The 15,476-nt window shown below is 57.3% G+C and overlaps 1 protein-coding gene across 1 annotated transcript in view; it reads right to left on the minus strand.

Moving 5' to 3' along the window:
- Nucleotides 1–15,476, minus strand: part of Arhgap23 (Rho GTPase activating protein 23) — an 83,333-nt gene that overhangs the window by 34,620 nt on the left and 33,237 nt on the right. The window contains exons 2-10 of the mRNA XM_015506632.2: nt 13,392–13,553; nt 8,520–8,562; nt 7,196–7,291; nt 6,937–7,015; nt 6,757–6,811; nt 2,664–3,828; nt 914–1,069; nt 594–705; nt 398–455 (exon numbers count right to left, since the gene is read on the minus strand). Of these exons, the coding sequence (XP_015362118.2) occupies nt 398–455; nt 594–705; nt 914–1,069; nt 2,664–3,828; nt 6,757–6,811; nt 6,937–7,015; nt 7,196–7,291; nt 8,520–8,562; nt 13,392–13,553 (1,926 nt within the window). The remainder of the gene's footprint in view (nt 1–397; nt 456–593; nt 706–913; nt 1,070–2,663; nt 3,829–6,756; nt 6,812–6,936; nt 7,016–7,195; nt 7,292–8,519; nt 8,563–13,391; nt 13,554–15,476) is intronic.

Below are 15,476 nucleotides of genomic sequence, written 5' to 3' on the forward strand. Positions count from 1 at the left end.
GAGACAGGCCCCAGTGCTGAGGAACACAGTATCGCCAGGGGAGACGTGAAATGCCAGGGGCGGAGGCTGAAAGTTCAGAGCAGGCCTAAAAAATCTGGAGAGTGAAAAAGTGAGTAACACAGTTAAGGGGAGATGAGAAAGGGGCTCTCTGGGGGAAGGGCGATGACAAGAGCAGTGTCCTCGGGTGGGAGGTGCAGTCTTGTTAAGTGATGACGTTGCACGAGGAGGGTGGGTCACACGAGTGCTGGGACAGTCAGGGGTGCAGGGAGCAAGGAACAAGGAACCAGAGTGGCTCATTTCAGGTCACAGGAGGCACAGGCCTGGAACCCATGCCAAGGCCTCCAGTCCCCCCCAACACCCTCACACACGCACACACATGCGCACTCTTGCTGCTCACCCCATCAGTAAAGAAGCTCCGAAGCATCCGCAAGCTGGGTACACGGTTTGGCAGGCGCCTGGGGAACAAGGACCGAAGGTGAGGGTGTGGGAAGCACAGGAAGGATCTTGCTCTCTTGTCACCCACCAGACCCCAAGGTCTAGAAGATGGCCAGGGTGGCTGTGGCGGCCCCACCCACACCTAGACAAAGCCTCACCGCAGTGCCCGGCCCTCGTCGCGGAAGGTGTTGAGCCCATCATCACAGGACTTGGAGCGCTCCGTGGTGATGGCCAGCAGGTATGAGGAGCGGCGGCCAGCCTTGATACTGCCTGCAAAGCCACCCACGTTGGGCCTCAGGTCAGAGGGGCAGCAGGTCAGGAGTGTCCCTAGAGCCCTCCCTTCTGGGCCAGGCCAGGAGGTGACTCTCCCCATGGGGCCCCAGATGGAAGAGAACAGACACCAGGCCACAGGCCCAGCAGAGGCCTCTGGGGACTGAGCAGCTGGGGAGATGGGTGTCGGGGAGCAGAGAGCACTCACTGCAATCCTGGGAGTAATGGCGGCCCAGGGCAAAGGTGAAGGTTGGTGAAGACGGGCTGGTGCCCAGGACAGGGGCTGAGTTCATGGCACTGGAGACCACTGCAGAGGCGGGGACATGCTTGGCCTGGAGGTCAATACTGGGGCTGGTGGGCTCATCTGTGCATGAAGGAAGGGAAATGTGAAGGTGGCAGAAGACTGACCTGCTTGTCCCACCCTGGTCTTGCCAACCCCGGCACCCCGTGCATCAGGCTCAGAGCACACTCACAGGCTCCGCAAGCACTGCAGGCCGTGCTGACACCATACCCACCACCCAGGGTGACCGGCCCAAAAGACCGATTAGGGACTCTCTCTCCTCAGCAGGGGCTGAGCCTCTGCCTCATATGGAGGACACCTTGAGGTGGGAATGAGCCGCCTCCTTAGAACAGGTTCTGAGGGCAGAGCCAGTATTCCCCTCTCATAGTGGAAGTTTCAGGGACTTCTGTCTCCCCATCAGACTAAGGGTCTCTCTGAAAGCATGAATTATGCCTCCCCCAGGTCAGGGGTGTGTCTACCCCTTATACTGGGATCTCCTCAGGGCAGAGGCTGTCTCTCCCCATCAGACCCAGAATATATGACAGCTGCCCTCAGTCCCTCGGTCTTCCCTGGCTGACAGCTACAGAAGGTATCTCTCCACCCTGCCTCGGGCCTCTAATCCCTCACTCCCTCAGCTGCAACCCGGCATATCCAAAAAGTCCCTGACTTCCTGCTCTTCCTGCCCCCCATTCCCAATATGGGGGTGTAGCCTTTACTGTCTCCCCTGCTCTCAAGGTGAAGTCCAAGCCCTGACAACTGACAAGACATCTTGAACCAGAAGGCTGCAGGAAGAGCATCCTGCCTTTCCCACCCCAAGGAATTTGCATATTCCCGTCTCTCTCCCTGAACATCCTTCCATTCACTTAACTCCTCATCCTTCAAATCTTAGTCAAAATGTCCATTTTCCGCTGGGTGTGGTGACACACCCCTGTGATCCCAGTGACTGGGGAGGCTGAGGCAGAAGAACCTCAAGTTCAAAGCCAGCCTCAGCAATTTAGCAACTTAGTGAGACCAATCTCAAAATAAACAATAAAAAAGGACTGGGATGTGGCTCAGTGGTTAAGCGCCCCTGGGTTCAACCCCCCCCCTCCCCCGGTACAAAAAAAAAAAGTCCTTTTTCCAACATTCTCTCTGTGCCTACCACACCCCACACAGCCCTTCCCTGTCCTCCTGGACTCCCTAGACCACACCCATCCCACCTCTGGCTGGTTCTGTCTGACTCTCTAGCCCCCAGGAGACCCTGGAGCCTAGCTCAGGGCCAGACACAAATATTCGTTGGAAAGATGGAAGGTAAAGGTGAGGAACAAAGAATGAAAGATACAAAGGAAGCATGGAAGCAAGAAGGAAGAGAAGGGCAAGGAAAGAATGGCAAATGAGTGGATAAAAAGGAGAAAGGAACAAATGAATAAATGAGAGAAGGAAAGAGAGGGAGGGAAGGAGAGAAGAATAGACAGATGGAAGGAAGGAGGGAGGTGGGAGAGCGGATGGAATTGTGGCTGGAAGGATAAATGAATGGGAGGTAGAATGGAAAAAAGGATGACAGAAGAGTGGATGGACAGAGGGTTGAATGGACAGGAAAAAACAACATCCTATCAGCACCTAGCCCAGAGCCTTGTGCCTGGTGGACAGGTGGGTGGGGTACAGCAGGACAGGGACAACCGCCCCCACCCTTACTCACCAATGAAAGGGATGGAAGCCAGGGAGTCTTCAGTAGTGGCCAAAGGGGTCACCTTCCTGCCTGGGCGCTCCCCTCGCCCACTGGCCTCTGGCTCCGGGGACTCCTCCCCAAATCCAAGGTTCATTTGTCTGGCGGGAGTCAGCTGGACCTTGCGGCCCGTTGGAGGCTTCTGCCTCAGGACCACCTCATCACGGCGGTCCTCAGCAGGAGGCTCCAAGGCCCGGGTGTGGGGTTCTGGCCGGACAACCCTGGGTGGTTCCGAGGCCTCTGGTGGGAACGATGCAGGGGACTGGGCCAAGTTGAAGGTGGGCAGTCCCCCAAAGGGTGAGTCCCGGAAGGAGAGTGCATGCAGGAGGCCAGTCCGGCGCTGGAATGACGGGCTGTAGCTCCGGTACCCAATGTACCCAATGTTGTCCAGGCCCTGCAGGCCAGGTGGGGGTGGAGCCTGGGGTCCCGACAGGTCCCGAGTCGGGCAGGCAGAGGTACGGGCAGATGGACGCTGGGAAGCCCAGCCACAGCGCTCAAGGCGAGGTGACACCAGTGCTCCTGGTCCCAGTGCCTCAGCAGAGTGGGTGGCCCGGCTCAGGTAATCATCTGAGCGAGCTCGATGCCAGCCCTCCTGGCCCAGCTGGCTCAAGGCATCCTGGGAGGTGGAGCAGGGCCACGGGCGGTGGGTAGTCACGTCCTCCAACCGGTCCTGGGAGGCACTGCGGGCCCGGGGTGGCATGGCTGGGCACCGTCTCTCCCCCGCCCTGCGGGGTACCTGGTTCGACAGCCAGTGTGACAAGGCCTGCTGGCACTCCAGTCTGCTGGGGGGCACCCGGCTGCCAGGCTCTGGGAAGGCACGGGATGTCCGGGGCTCCGAGGGGAGGTGGGGGAAGGCACCAGGGCTGGGGCGGGGCTGGCTCATCCCCAAGGAAGAGTTGTCCAGATGGGCACGGGTGGCAGGTGGGACACGGGGCCCTGGGTCGCTCCAGGCAGCAGGACTCCGAGGGTCACTGGGCAGTGCTGAGATGGGCTCAGGCACCATAGTGGCCCAGGCAGACGCCCGGGCCGGCGGGGCGTAGGTCTTTCGAGGGTAGCAGAGTGGGGGTGGCTCTGGGATGCTGCGGGCCTCTCCAGAATATGGCTCGTTCCCCTTCAGGTAGGCGTCCTGGGAGTAGGCCTGGCCAGAGACACAGAAGCAGGTGAGCACAGCCAGACAGGTCCCACTAGGCAGGGCTCCTGCAACTCTAGGAGGTCCAGGTCTTCAGAAGGGCACTGAAGGGAGAGAACTAAGCAGGGGCAGGTGGAGTGGGTAAGAGCAGGAGGGTGGGCTCGAGAGCCCAGGGAGGACAAAGAAGAGGCCTTGGAGACAGAGACATACACTCTCTCCAGAAACAGAGCTGGGATTTCTCTAAGACTTATGACGAGGACAGACTTTAGCCGTAAACTGTTTCCTGGGGTCCTCCCACCAGCCTGGCCACTGCCTCCTCCCTGCTTCTTTTATGTTCAGTGATGCCCACAGCCCCTTGGGTGGAGCTGGGAAGCCCCAGTAGAGACCAGTCAAGGTGGCAGATGTCGGGGAAGAAAGCAGGCAGAGGGGTGTGTCCAGGGTGGGGTGGGCTGCGGGTGGGTGGAGGCTAGAGAGCCTGAGGTCCCTCTAACCCATGGATGGGGAGCTAGGGAAGGCTCCTAAGCCACCAGGGTAAAGATGAACTTGCCCATCTCCTGCTCCCTCAAGGCCAGCTTGGAAGAGAAGCCCGACTGGCTAAGGGGCCTCAGGCCACCTTCTGCCACCCCTAGGCCTGGAATTTGGCGCTGGTTGCTGAGGCTGACGCTGCATTGCTGAGGAGTGACAGGGCTGGCGCCTGGGCCCGACCAAAAAAGGAGGCGGCCCCCAGGGACAGCAGCCTTGTGGCCCTGGCCCAGCCCAGCCCTGGATGAGCGACCAGGGGCCTATCTCAGGGTAAACTATCAAAGGAGGGCAAACCCAAACACACACACCGCACCACAAGGAGACACAGGAAGATACACACCCTGAGACACTCGCACAGCCAACACAATGAGACACACACACACATAACTACCCTCCAGTCCCAGACACAAACATCATGTGATGAGGACCAGCTAACCACACCCCCGCACACTCAGCCCCTCCAGCCGGCACACACAGGGCTGGGGACACACATACCTCTCCCTCCTGCCATCCTGCCGGCTCCCAGGGCTCCTTGCATCACAGCGGCAGCGGCAGCATCCTGCCCGCCCTGCGCCCCCTGCCTGGCTAACCCCCCCACACACACACAGCTGCTGCTCTGGTCCCCTCTGTCTGCCCTCCCAGCCGGCCGGCGGCTCCCGGCCCCCACCAGCTCTCTAGGCGGGCTGGCAGGAGGAGGGAGCGAGGGAGGATGGGTGTGGAGGGGCCGAGCTTGGCTGTGGCGTCAGCAGCTGCTGCTGCTGCCTGATTGGCCTCCAGCCTTGGCTCCCAACCACAGGAATGCCTGGGCCCCACCCTCTGGCTGGCCGAGATGGGGGCGGCTAGTGGAGGCCCCCAGATGCTGACATCTGGGGCTGCCAGCCCACTGAAGACTGGATAGCGGAGCTCAAGACTTCCCACTCTTTGCCCCTGCCAGCTAGTGGGGGGTGTCCCCTAGGTCCCTCCCTGTGGCCCTTTCAAAACTGGTCTCGCCTCAGCCTGGGGGAGGCTGGACCACTGAGATTTGGGGTGAGTCACCCGTCTCTCTGAGACCCCATTCTTTTCTCCCCTTCCCCAAGAAAAGCAAGGGGACAATTGAGGTCAGGGGTGGAGGCTCCCAGAGGGGCATGATGCCAGATGTGACACTGTGATTACAGTGATTATAAGAGCACGTCCAGGGCAGAAGCCAGCACGGCGGCGCCCAGGCCTTGGGGCTTGGCCCTCAGCCGCCCCTGGGGGGCAGAGACCTCAGGGGCAAGCAAGCTGGCATCTGGCTGGGACCCATAAGACCAGGGAACTGGGCACTGGACAAAGAGGACTGCCCTGGGTTCTGGGCACAGGACTCCAGGTGTGCTCCATGCAGCATCTGTAGCATCTCCCACGGTGACCAGCTCTGTGTTGTACTCATTCCAGGTACGCTGAGGTGGGGACGGGTCAGAATGCACATCCCCAGTGTACAAATTTTGAGTTTCTTATTTTATGTTATTTCTTGTGGAGGGGAAGATGCTGGAGATTGAACCCAGGACCTTGAGCACACCAGGCAAGTACTCTACCACTGAGCAGTCTCAGCATGTCAATTTTGGATCCTGCAATATTGCTGAGCACAGGTGCTTGAGGTGGGCTGGGCATGTTCTTGGACATGCATGTTGTGATAACACGCCAGTGGGCATTTGTGTCATGGTGGCAAGAAGTCCAAATATATACATTGTGATAATCAGTAGTGTTTGTGCCACAGGGAACAGAGGTGCTAGTAAGTGTGTCGTGAGGTCTTGAGCATTAGGCAGAGGGATTGTGGCAGATAGTGATGTTGAGGGTGAACTGAGGTGGCACTGAGGATTGTCTGTATTGTGGCCTGGGCCTGGAGGGGTGCATGTGTGTCACGGCATACTGCAAAGTATGGTGTGTTACAGGAAGGGTGGTACTGTGCAGCTGTGTTGTGTACCTGGTATGTTCTGCCTGTGTATGAATGGTGCCCACGACAAGGGTGGAGTGTGATAAGTGCACTGGCGGGGGGGGGGGGGGCGGTATTTGGTGTGTGTATGTGTAAATGCCTACAGAGATACTCTCACTTGGGGCCAGACAGGGAGGGACATGGGCAACAGGCGTCTCTCATAGGAGCTAATAAGAACATGCCAGTCTGGGAAAGCCCGCCAGGCCACCCTCTTTCCAGATACCCTGGCAGCAATCCTGCCTGCCAAGGCCAGCACCTCCCCTCTCCCTAGCTCAGAGCATCCCTGAATGAAGCAACAACAAGCCCCAGCCCAGGGATGGGCCTGGCAGCCCCAATTGGGCAATGTCAGGCTATGTTTCCTTCTGTCTTTCACAGGGGCCAATGCAGGAGTAAAGGCCCAAGGAGAAGGACCATATGCTGCCTCTGGCCTCAGATGCCTCCATGCAGACCACAGCCACAGGACTCACCAGCTGGAGGATGTCCTCATCCTTGGGCATGATGGACAGCTCCAGGGTATCATCGCTACAGAGACAGGGCAGAGGGTCAGGCAAGAGGATCTGGGAAAACAGGATTCCTAACCCACTAGGACCAAGGGGGTAGGGTGGGCTGGGATCTCCTATGGAAGGAGGAAGATGGGGGATGCTCACCTATTCTGGATCAGAGCTATGACCTGGGAGTAGGTCTTCCCGATGACACTTTCCCCATTCACCTTCACAAGCCGGTCTCCTGTGGACAAGGAGTAGGGACTTGTGTAAGGAGCCAAGGGGTATCAACGGCCCCATTGACTACCTCTGTGCCAGGTATGGTTGACAATGGGAGGACAGGGCCTCCCCAACAACTTAGACCCAAGAATCCCATCCTAACCACAGTGAGGGTACAGTGAGCCAGGGAACTAGGACAGCTCACCTGTGCGAAGCCCCGCCCTGTGGGCAGGGCCATCATCCTTCACATTCTTGACAAAGATGGTATCCATGGGCTCCAGGCGGTGCCGGGAGGAGGGTCCTGGTGGGCATCAGCCAGGTTAACTGGGGGTGGCTGCTGAAGGTCACACCCATGCACAGTTACACACACAGGGGACACACACTCAGAGAATGATCACATTCACATGGACACAAGCATACACAGACTCACACATCCACAGGACACTGTAAATAGGGCCACAGATGCAGAGCCAGACAAGAGGCCGCAGCAGGAGAGTGAAAACTTTCAAGAACACATAGAGAAGCCCCTTAAATGCCCACCACATCTCTATCATGTTCTAGAAACCAAGCTACCTAGGAAGTGGAGACGTAGTCTTTGACCTTCCAGAGCCCACTGTCTACTGTCTACTTAGGGAGGCAGAGTCTCTCCCCTCAGCCCCCCCCCCCACACACACACACACGTCACAAGACAAACCAAAGGGTGCCGTGTAAAAGGCCCACATCATCAGGTCCTGAAGATATGGGCACGCACGCACATACCCCCCCACACACACACAGAAATGCCCACACCACAGGCCTAGGGACATACCAACACATCTCCCACCCAATCACCCCTTCCCCAGAGTTGGGAACCCTGGGGGCTTGGGGGCGCTGCACTGCACCTACACTCTCTGCTGTTTGTAGGCCTGTTCTAGAGCAGCTGACTCCTCCCCCACAGCCTATGTCTTCCTTCTGACTCAGGAAGACAGTGTCCCCACGGCTGCCTGCAGAAGCCCAGGGCAGGGCAGGAAGTCTGCCTGCTTAGGGAGTTGTGCCTTAAATACTGGGGGGAGCCTGGAATCTGGCAAGGTACCCTTGGGGTAGCAAGGGTGACAGCAAGGGAGTTCAGCCCCCATCTAACAAAGGTTTCACCCCCCGCCCCTCCTTCCAGGACCTCACTCTATCCACAAGGAAGCACTTTTTCTTGGTGTACCCTACCACTGGTCCCCAGGTCCTGCAGTCCCACCTGGGCCTTCATCTGTGTTGAAAGCAACTAGAGGGAGGACAGGGGCTAGATGGCAGGTACCCATCTGCCATCCACGGTATCAGACGTCTGCAGAAGGGACAGGCCCACAGGGAGATGAGCATGAGGAAAGAGAGAAGGCAGAGGGGGAGGAGAAGAGACCCAGAGTAGGCCAGGCCAGGAACACAGGAAAAGAGAAAGACGGGAACATTAGTGGAAGTGAGGCAGATGGGGGGACTGCCGGGAACAGAAGGGAAATAGAAGTTGGAGGCTGAGTCCAGCCAGCCCCTCCCCCAGGCCTCCTTACCTCCTCCTCCTCCTCCCACTCTTCGACCTCCATTCTCTTCCTCCTGCAAGGAACAGGGAAATGGGTGTGGCCCTGGTTTTAGCCCTCAGCAGCAGGGGCAGCACAGGGGAAGGCCAGCGTCACTGGGTGGGCCCCTCCAAGCTCCCCCTTATCTCCTTTCAACTAGCCAGCAGCAAGGGGGTGGGAGGGCTATCAGCTGGAGTGCCAATTTCCAGGCCAAGTTCCCCAGAAACATGCTAAACCAGCACTGGCCAATCCACCACCCCAGCATCCTAGCTGTCTGGGACCCCCAATCCACGCAGGAACCACATCCCTTCCCTTGGGAAAATCCAAGGTCAAGGGAGGAGGTTCCACTCACTCAACACAGAAGACCCAGGCAGACACAGATAAGTGGGGGTGACAAGTGCAAACAGTGCTATCGCTCTCAGAGAATGGGGCAGAATGAGCAGGAAAGACTGATTAGCAGTTCTCTGGGAGAGGGGATCTTAAGACAGCTTTGAGAGTGGCAGGGAGAAAGTGTTCTGGGGGAGGGGAATGGAGTGTGCAATGCTTGGTGGCAGGAATCAACAAGCACAAGTGAGGGCTGGATCCACCAGGTTAAAGGAGAAGGTCAATACCAACAAGTGACAGAGATCAGACTAAAACATTCAGGTTTGAAAGGTGAGAAGAGGGAACTGGTGAGGGTGCTTCTGTGGAAGAGAATGGGTACCAGCAGGGCAGAGAATTCTGGTAGCTAGGTGCTGGAGGTCCACTGGGAGGCCCTGGGAACCAAATCCTGTGGAGGTGACAGGGCAGTGGCTTTGGGGAAGAATTAGGACTGAGGGAAAGGAGATCAGAAAGGCCAAACCAGCAAAATATGGCATTTCAGAGCTGGATTGGGCCTTCAGCCCCATCTTGTCCGACTCTCCACAGATACACCCATTTGACAGACAACAGGCTGTGACTTGTTCAAGGCCAATCAGAAACTCACTAGCAGAGTCAGAGTCGGAACCCAGGACTCACTGGCACCCAGCCAGGACACAGTGGGCCGCAGGAAGGCCACTGGGTGCTGCTGGAGAGCAGGTCCTCTGCCCTGCCTCCTCGGTGGGGTGCATGCCAGCTGATGTGAGCTGACAGCAGAGGGCCGGTGGCAAAGGAAGACGGATGCGTTTGGACAGCTGGGCTCCCTGCGGGCTCCCAGGCCAGCAGCAGGAAGGTGGGGAGCACTGGGCCTCCTCCTGCCTCCAGGCCAAGGGCCCCTCCCAGCCCTGTGCAGGTTCTGGAAAAAGGATGGAGGCCTCCCTCGTTGGTCCTGCCCCTGGTCTTCCTCCAGGGGAGGAAGAGCTCCCCACAAGGACTATTGCACGGGCTTCTGCTGCTGTCACCCCTCAGCAGGGTCCCCTGGGAGAAGGTGGCAGGGGCCAAGAAGAAGGGAAGGAAGGATGGGGGTTCTGGGGAATTACAGGGCTGGTGTACTTGTGCTTCAAAGTATAGAGCAGTGCCACACACTATTGCCCCCACCTCTGTGCCCAACGCAGCTTCAGCCAATAATGGCTCTGCAGGCACCCCAGATTCAGGCATGAGTGAGAGCTACACAGTGACACGTGCACTTGCCATGGATTCACAGATCTTACACGTACACCAAGAGACACACATGCAAGTCCATGCCCAGCACACCATGCTCACATGCGGGCACAGAGACATGGAAGCACACAGTGAAATCCAATGGTGTCCCATCAGCTCCTACTTGTCACACAAGTAGTAGTCTCCTCCACTGACTCCCACACCCCATGGGGGTCCAGGGAACAAAGAGAAAATTCTTTGGAAATTCTGCTCTCTGAAATCCCCTGGATTTCCTATCTCTGCTGAGCTGGCAAGGAACTGATCAGGGAGAGAAGAGGACCTGGGGGACCAGCCCCTCGGCTGCCCCTCCTACAGAAACCCCTGTTCCTCCCCAGTGTGGGCGGCCCCCTGCCCACCCCTCACCCAGGCTCAGAGCTGGGGCTGTTTGCAGGGCCCATTGTTTTGCTAGTGTCCTGGATTAAGGTTTAAGCCACCAGCTGCCCCGGTGATGAGAAGTGGCTGGGACAGGTCCCCGCACGCCCCCCCCCCGCCTCTTCCCCTGTACATATCCTGCCTGGAGCTGCCAGCTGCCTGGGGGTGCCACTCCCTGGGGGCACCTGCCTGTAATCCAGGACAGTGGGCTTGCCTTCCTCTCACAGTTCCCTCCTAACCCAAGCAGAACTGGCACCCCCTCCCTTATCTCTGCCTCTCTCTTTCCTCTGTTCTTTCCTTCCATGCCCCCTTCCTCCACCTCTTCCAACTAGGCCCCTGGGAATGTCAGTAATCCCCCTGCCACACCCCAGCTTGAAGAGGAGACACCACAGACCCAGCTAGAACAGGCAACTCCCTATAGGAAGTTCTTCCTTAGATTTAACCGCAATCCTTCATGCATTATACATACATATTTCCTCTCCTCCCCTCTGACCCGGAATAACACTGGGTCTTGCTCTCATCCTGAGGGAAAGGGAGGTGATAGATATAAAAACAGAAAGACCCAGCAATGAAAATTAGAAAGGCAATTGAATTTGCTCACAAACAACCCCAACTCTATCTCTCTAATGCAGGCACAGAGACAAGGAGAAGAAGAGGGAAACACTCAGGGGGCCCAGGGACACTACTGATTAAATTCCCCTGGCTCAAATCTATTTCCAAACACAGCCACCCTCATGTCAGGAAAGAGACATCTAGAAATACCAACTAATGATAGAAAGGCAGATGGCCCTAGGCTACAGATTAGACCCAAGTGCAAGAGTGGTGGGTTGGCAACACTAGGAACTAGAACCCAGGAGTCCTGCTCCTCCCCCCAGGAGCATAAAGAGGTCATTGCAGAAAGCACAGTATTCAGGCTGGGCATGGTGCCCACTGTGACTCATGCCCTACCAGCCCGGTAGATCCTGGACATCAGAAATACTGCCCCCAGCCCCACCGGCCTCACACCGACAGCACTCACTACCTTCTGGGGCCCATTCTGCCACCTCAGCCTCCTTGCCCACTAGGAAACCCCGGTGTGCCCCGTGTTCAGGGTTCCTTTCGGGGGGGAAAGTGGGGTGGTGACCACTGTTAGCGGTGCCTAACTGACCGCTCCTAGATGCCCCATAGTTGAGACGACAAGTTGGTCCCTACCATCCTTCCACTGCTTGCAAACCTAAAGGGCTGAGACAACTGGAGGCCACCATCCACACTGTCAATTCTCATCTAGCACCTCTGGAAAAGCTCCACGCCACTAACCTTGTCACTCTCACCCCGATCTCTCAACTCTTCACACACTCCCCAGTCCAAGGACCTCAATCCCGGAATGCAGGGCGCACACCGCTGTAAGGTCTCAGGGAAGGGGGTGACCCGCTGGCCTCTCAGCCCTGACAAGATCGTCCCTGGCCCCAGTCCCCCATCCTGCTCACCCTGGCCCCGCGCGAACCGGGCGCGAGGCGGTCGCTGTGGCGGAGGTAGGGCAGCCAGAGGCAGCGCGGTTCCGGGGCGCTGCAGTCCACGCCGACGGCGCGCTCCCAGCGCCAGCCCCCGGCCCCCGCGCGCTCCACGCGCCACACGGCGTTGCCCACGAGCGCCGCAGCCAGCGGGGGCCCTCGTGCCCGGCCACCGCCCCGGCCCCAGCGAGNGCACAGAGACATGGAAGCACACAGTGAAATCCAATGCCTTAGTTCTCTGGCAGGTGGGACCAAGGTCCCCAAGGGAGAATCCCCCAACAGCTGTACAGGCTGATCTCAGCCCTGGGGGAAGGGGAGAAAGGGGTTCATTGACTTGGACATAAATCTGTCTCCTCCTCTACAAGAAAAGAGGAGGAAGAAGGGGCAGGGCCCTGGTGCCAAGCCATGGTTGCTGCCTAGATCACCTTCTACCCTCTTCCTCCACTCCTCTGCACTCTCCAGGCCCTTCCCTCTCAGCCCTCAGCCTTGGGTTGGACTGAGGGGGCTTGGTTTCTGAACTTGACATTTATATTAGGGTGAGAAGGGCTCCTAGTGATCAAGGCAACACATGCCCTAAGGTTACTGCAGGAGAAAGAGCCAGGGAGGAGAGACAGCCTGGACCCCACAATGAGTTGGGAGTTGTACAAGGACTAAAATCCTGTGCCACCTTCCCTTTCCAGCATATAGAGCTGTGGCCAACATGGGTCTGGGGCACTCTGGGAGGGGTCTCAGAAGTGTGTTGGGCCAGGCGGGCATGGTGGCACTCAACTGTAACCCCAATGGTTTGGGAGGCTGAGACAGGAAAATCACGAGTTCAAAGCCAGCCTCAGCAATTTATCGAAGCCCTAAGCTACAAGCAAGATCCTAAGCTACTAGTAAGACTCTGTCCCTAAATAAAATGCAAAAAAGAGCTGAGGATGTGGCTCTTTGGCCACATCAAAATGTGGATGTGGCCAAATGTGGTTAAGCACTTCTGGGTTCAATCCCTGGTACCCACCCCCTCAAAAAAGGAAGTGTGTTGAGAGATAGGTTCCTTAATGGCACAGACTGGGAATAGGGACAGCAGACCCAGGTTAGAAACAAGAATCCCAGGAACTCCATCTTCCCAAGCATTTCTTCACTTTCCAGAGACCAGGTCTGGGGGGTAGGACAGAGAGCATTATGGCTCCCCACCATCCTTTTTCCTGAGAAGACCCAGGCCACAGTGGTTAGGAGCTCTGACCACTGTCCCATGGTACAATTGTCCCAGCCCTAGCAGGCACAGCCTCCCAGCAGCCTTCCTCCCAGCAGAAGGGAGTCAGCAGTCCCAGGAAGGACCTTTTCTCTGAGAGGGACTAGTGGGCAAAGGAATCACCCTCCCCCATCAAGCTTCCCAGGGACAGTGAGGACACTGGCGAACTGGGCATACCTTTAGGCTGCAGTGCACGGCAGACTCGGGTGGGTACACGATGAAGTGGCGCAGGGTGAAACCAAAGCCATCCTGGAGACTTTTGTGCAGCAGCAGTGTCCTCGGCCCCTGCCAGGGGAGGGGGCGCCCAGGAGAGCACCCATCTCGTGGGCCCAGAGGCAGCTGTGGGAGCACAGGGAGACAGGATGAGTGCTGCGTGCCCAGCCCTCAGACCTCTGCACCCTGCCTCCACCCCAGGACCTGAGAGGGACTGTCAGGGTCTGAAGCCCCAGAGAGCCTTTCTGCCTGACCTCTTCCTACCCCCGACTCCTTCTCCTCCCACCATCATCAGCCCAAGAGTTCTTCCTTGTTTTCACCTCAGCCTCCTCTTGATGCCTTTACCCCTAGGGGAATAACTGGCTGTAAACCAGGCCTTCTTTCAGTTCAGCAAACATTTGATGAGCATCTACTATGTACCAGGTGCTGCACACACAGCCTTCCTGCGCAGGAGAGGCCTGCTGCTGTCTGAACAGTTGCAACTCTCACACACCCACACATACACACAGACATGGGCACATACAGACATGCACCTACACACACTGATACATACGCTTGTGCAGACAGAACATGCCACAAACACACAGACAAGTGCACATGCAAATGCACACGTGGATGAGCACACATATATGCTTACATGGACACACACACGGGCACATAAGCACAGTCTTACTCATGCACAAAGCACAGAGACACACCTACACATAGACAAACACACAGACATATGCTTCGGGAACACATGAGGACCAAGAGTTGCAAGAGAGCAGACAGGACATCAGACAACTGAAGGGACTTCCTGAAGTCCCAGAGTCCAGCCCACAGGCCTGGCTTATTCCCAGGAAAGTGGTGGGGGCGGAGGAGGGGGTTCCCTCTTCCAACCTGCTAAAGTACTTGGGATTCCCTAAGATCTGAAATCAAGGCTTTAGTGGAGCACAAGGGGCTGTTTCTGGGGCAGAAGGCAGAGGAGGACAGACCGTCTGAGGAAGACTCCCTTCAGATCTTCTTCTTGGACACAGAGACCAGTAGGTGATCAGAGGGCATTAGAGAAATTGCACAGGGTGACCAAATGGAGATGAAGGGAGCCAAGGAGAAGCTGCCACAGGAAAAGCCAGGAGGCCTACCCCTGCCCGCCCTCCCTCCCTCATCAGTCAGCCGAAACTGACTGTCACCCCTCAGCCAAAGCCCTAAATAGCAAAAAGCCTCCCCCTATACCCTTAGCAGCCCTCAACCTCCTCAGCATCCTCAGTAGTCCTTGGCTCTAGCAGGAGCCTGCACTAAGGGGAGAAAGACTGAGGGGCTGGGGACTGAGGAAAGAAGCCCCCCAGTTCTGGGGAAAGGACGTTGCACTTCATTGTAAAGCTCCCCTTCCAATAGCTGGAGGAAGCCCCCAAACACCAGCCACCCCAGTGCAGGTATGCTAAGAAGTTCATCCAAGCCTCAACCCACCTTCCTGTTCACACATCCCATGGAGGCCCAGCCAGCACTTGTACCCAGCCCTTGTCCCAGATGACAGAGCCAGGTAGAAGGTACTAGGAGGCTGAGTTTCTAACACGTGATCTAATACGAGATGTAATACAGTCTGGCGCAGACTTGGGGTGGTGCGCTCCCCATCCCCAGAAGAGTCCAAGCAAAAACTGGACCACCCCAGTACAGGAAGCCAGAATCAGGAAATCCAATGGTGTCCCATCAGCTCCTACTTGTCACACAAGTAGTAGTCTCCTCCACTGACTCCCACACCCCATGGGGGTCCAGGGAACAAAGAGAAAATTCTTTGGAAATTCTGCTCTCTGAAATCCCCTGGATTTCCTATCTCTGCTGAGCTGGCAAGGAACTGATCAGGGAGAGAAGAGGACCTGGGGGACCAGCCCCTCGGCTGCCCCTCCTACAGAAACCCCTGTTCCTCCCCAGTGTGGGCGGCCCCCTGCCCACCCCTCACCCAGGCTCAGAGCTGGGGCTGTTTGCAGGGCCCATTGTTTTGCTAGTGTCCTGGATTAAGGTTTAAGCCACCAGCTGCCCCGGTGATGAGAAGTGGCTGGGACAGGTCCCCGC

Source organism: Marmota marmota, unplaced genomic scaffold (genome assembly GCF_001458135.2).
Source record: "Marmota marmota marmota unplaced genomic scaffold, marMar, whole genome shotgun sequence".
NCBI lineage: Eukaryota > Metazoa > Chordata > Mammalia > Rodentia > Sciuridae > Marmota > Marmota marmota.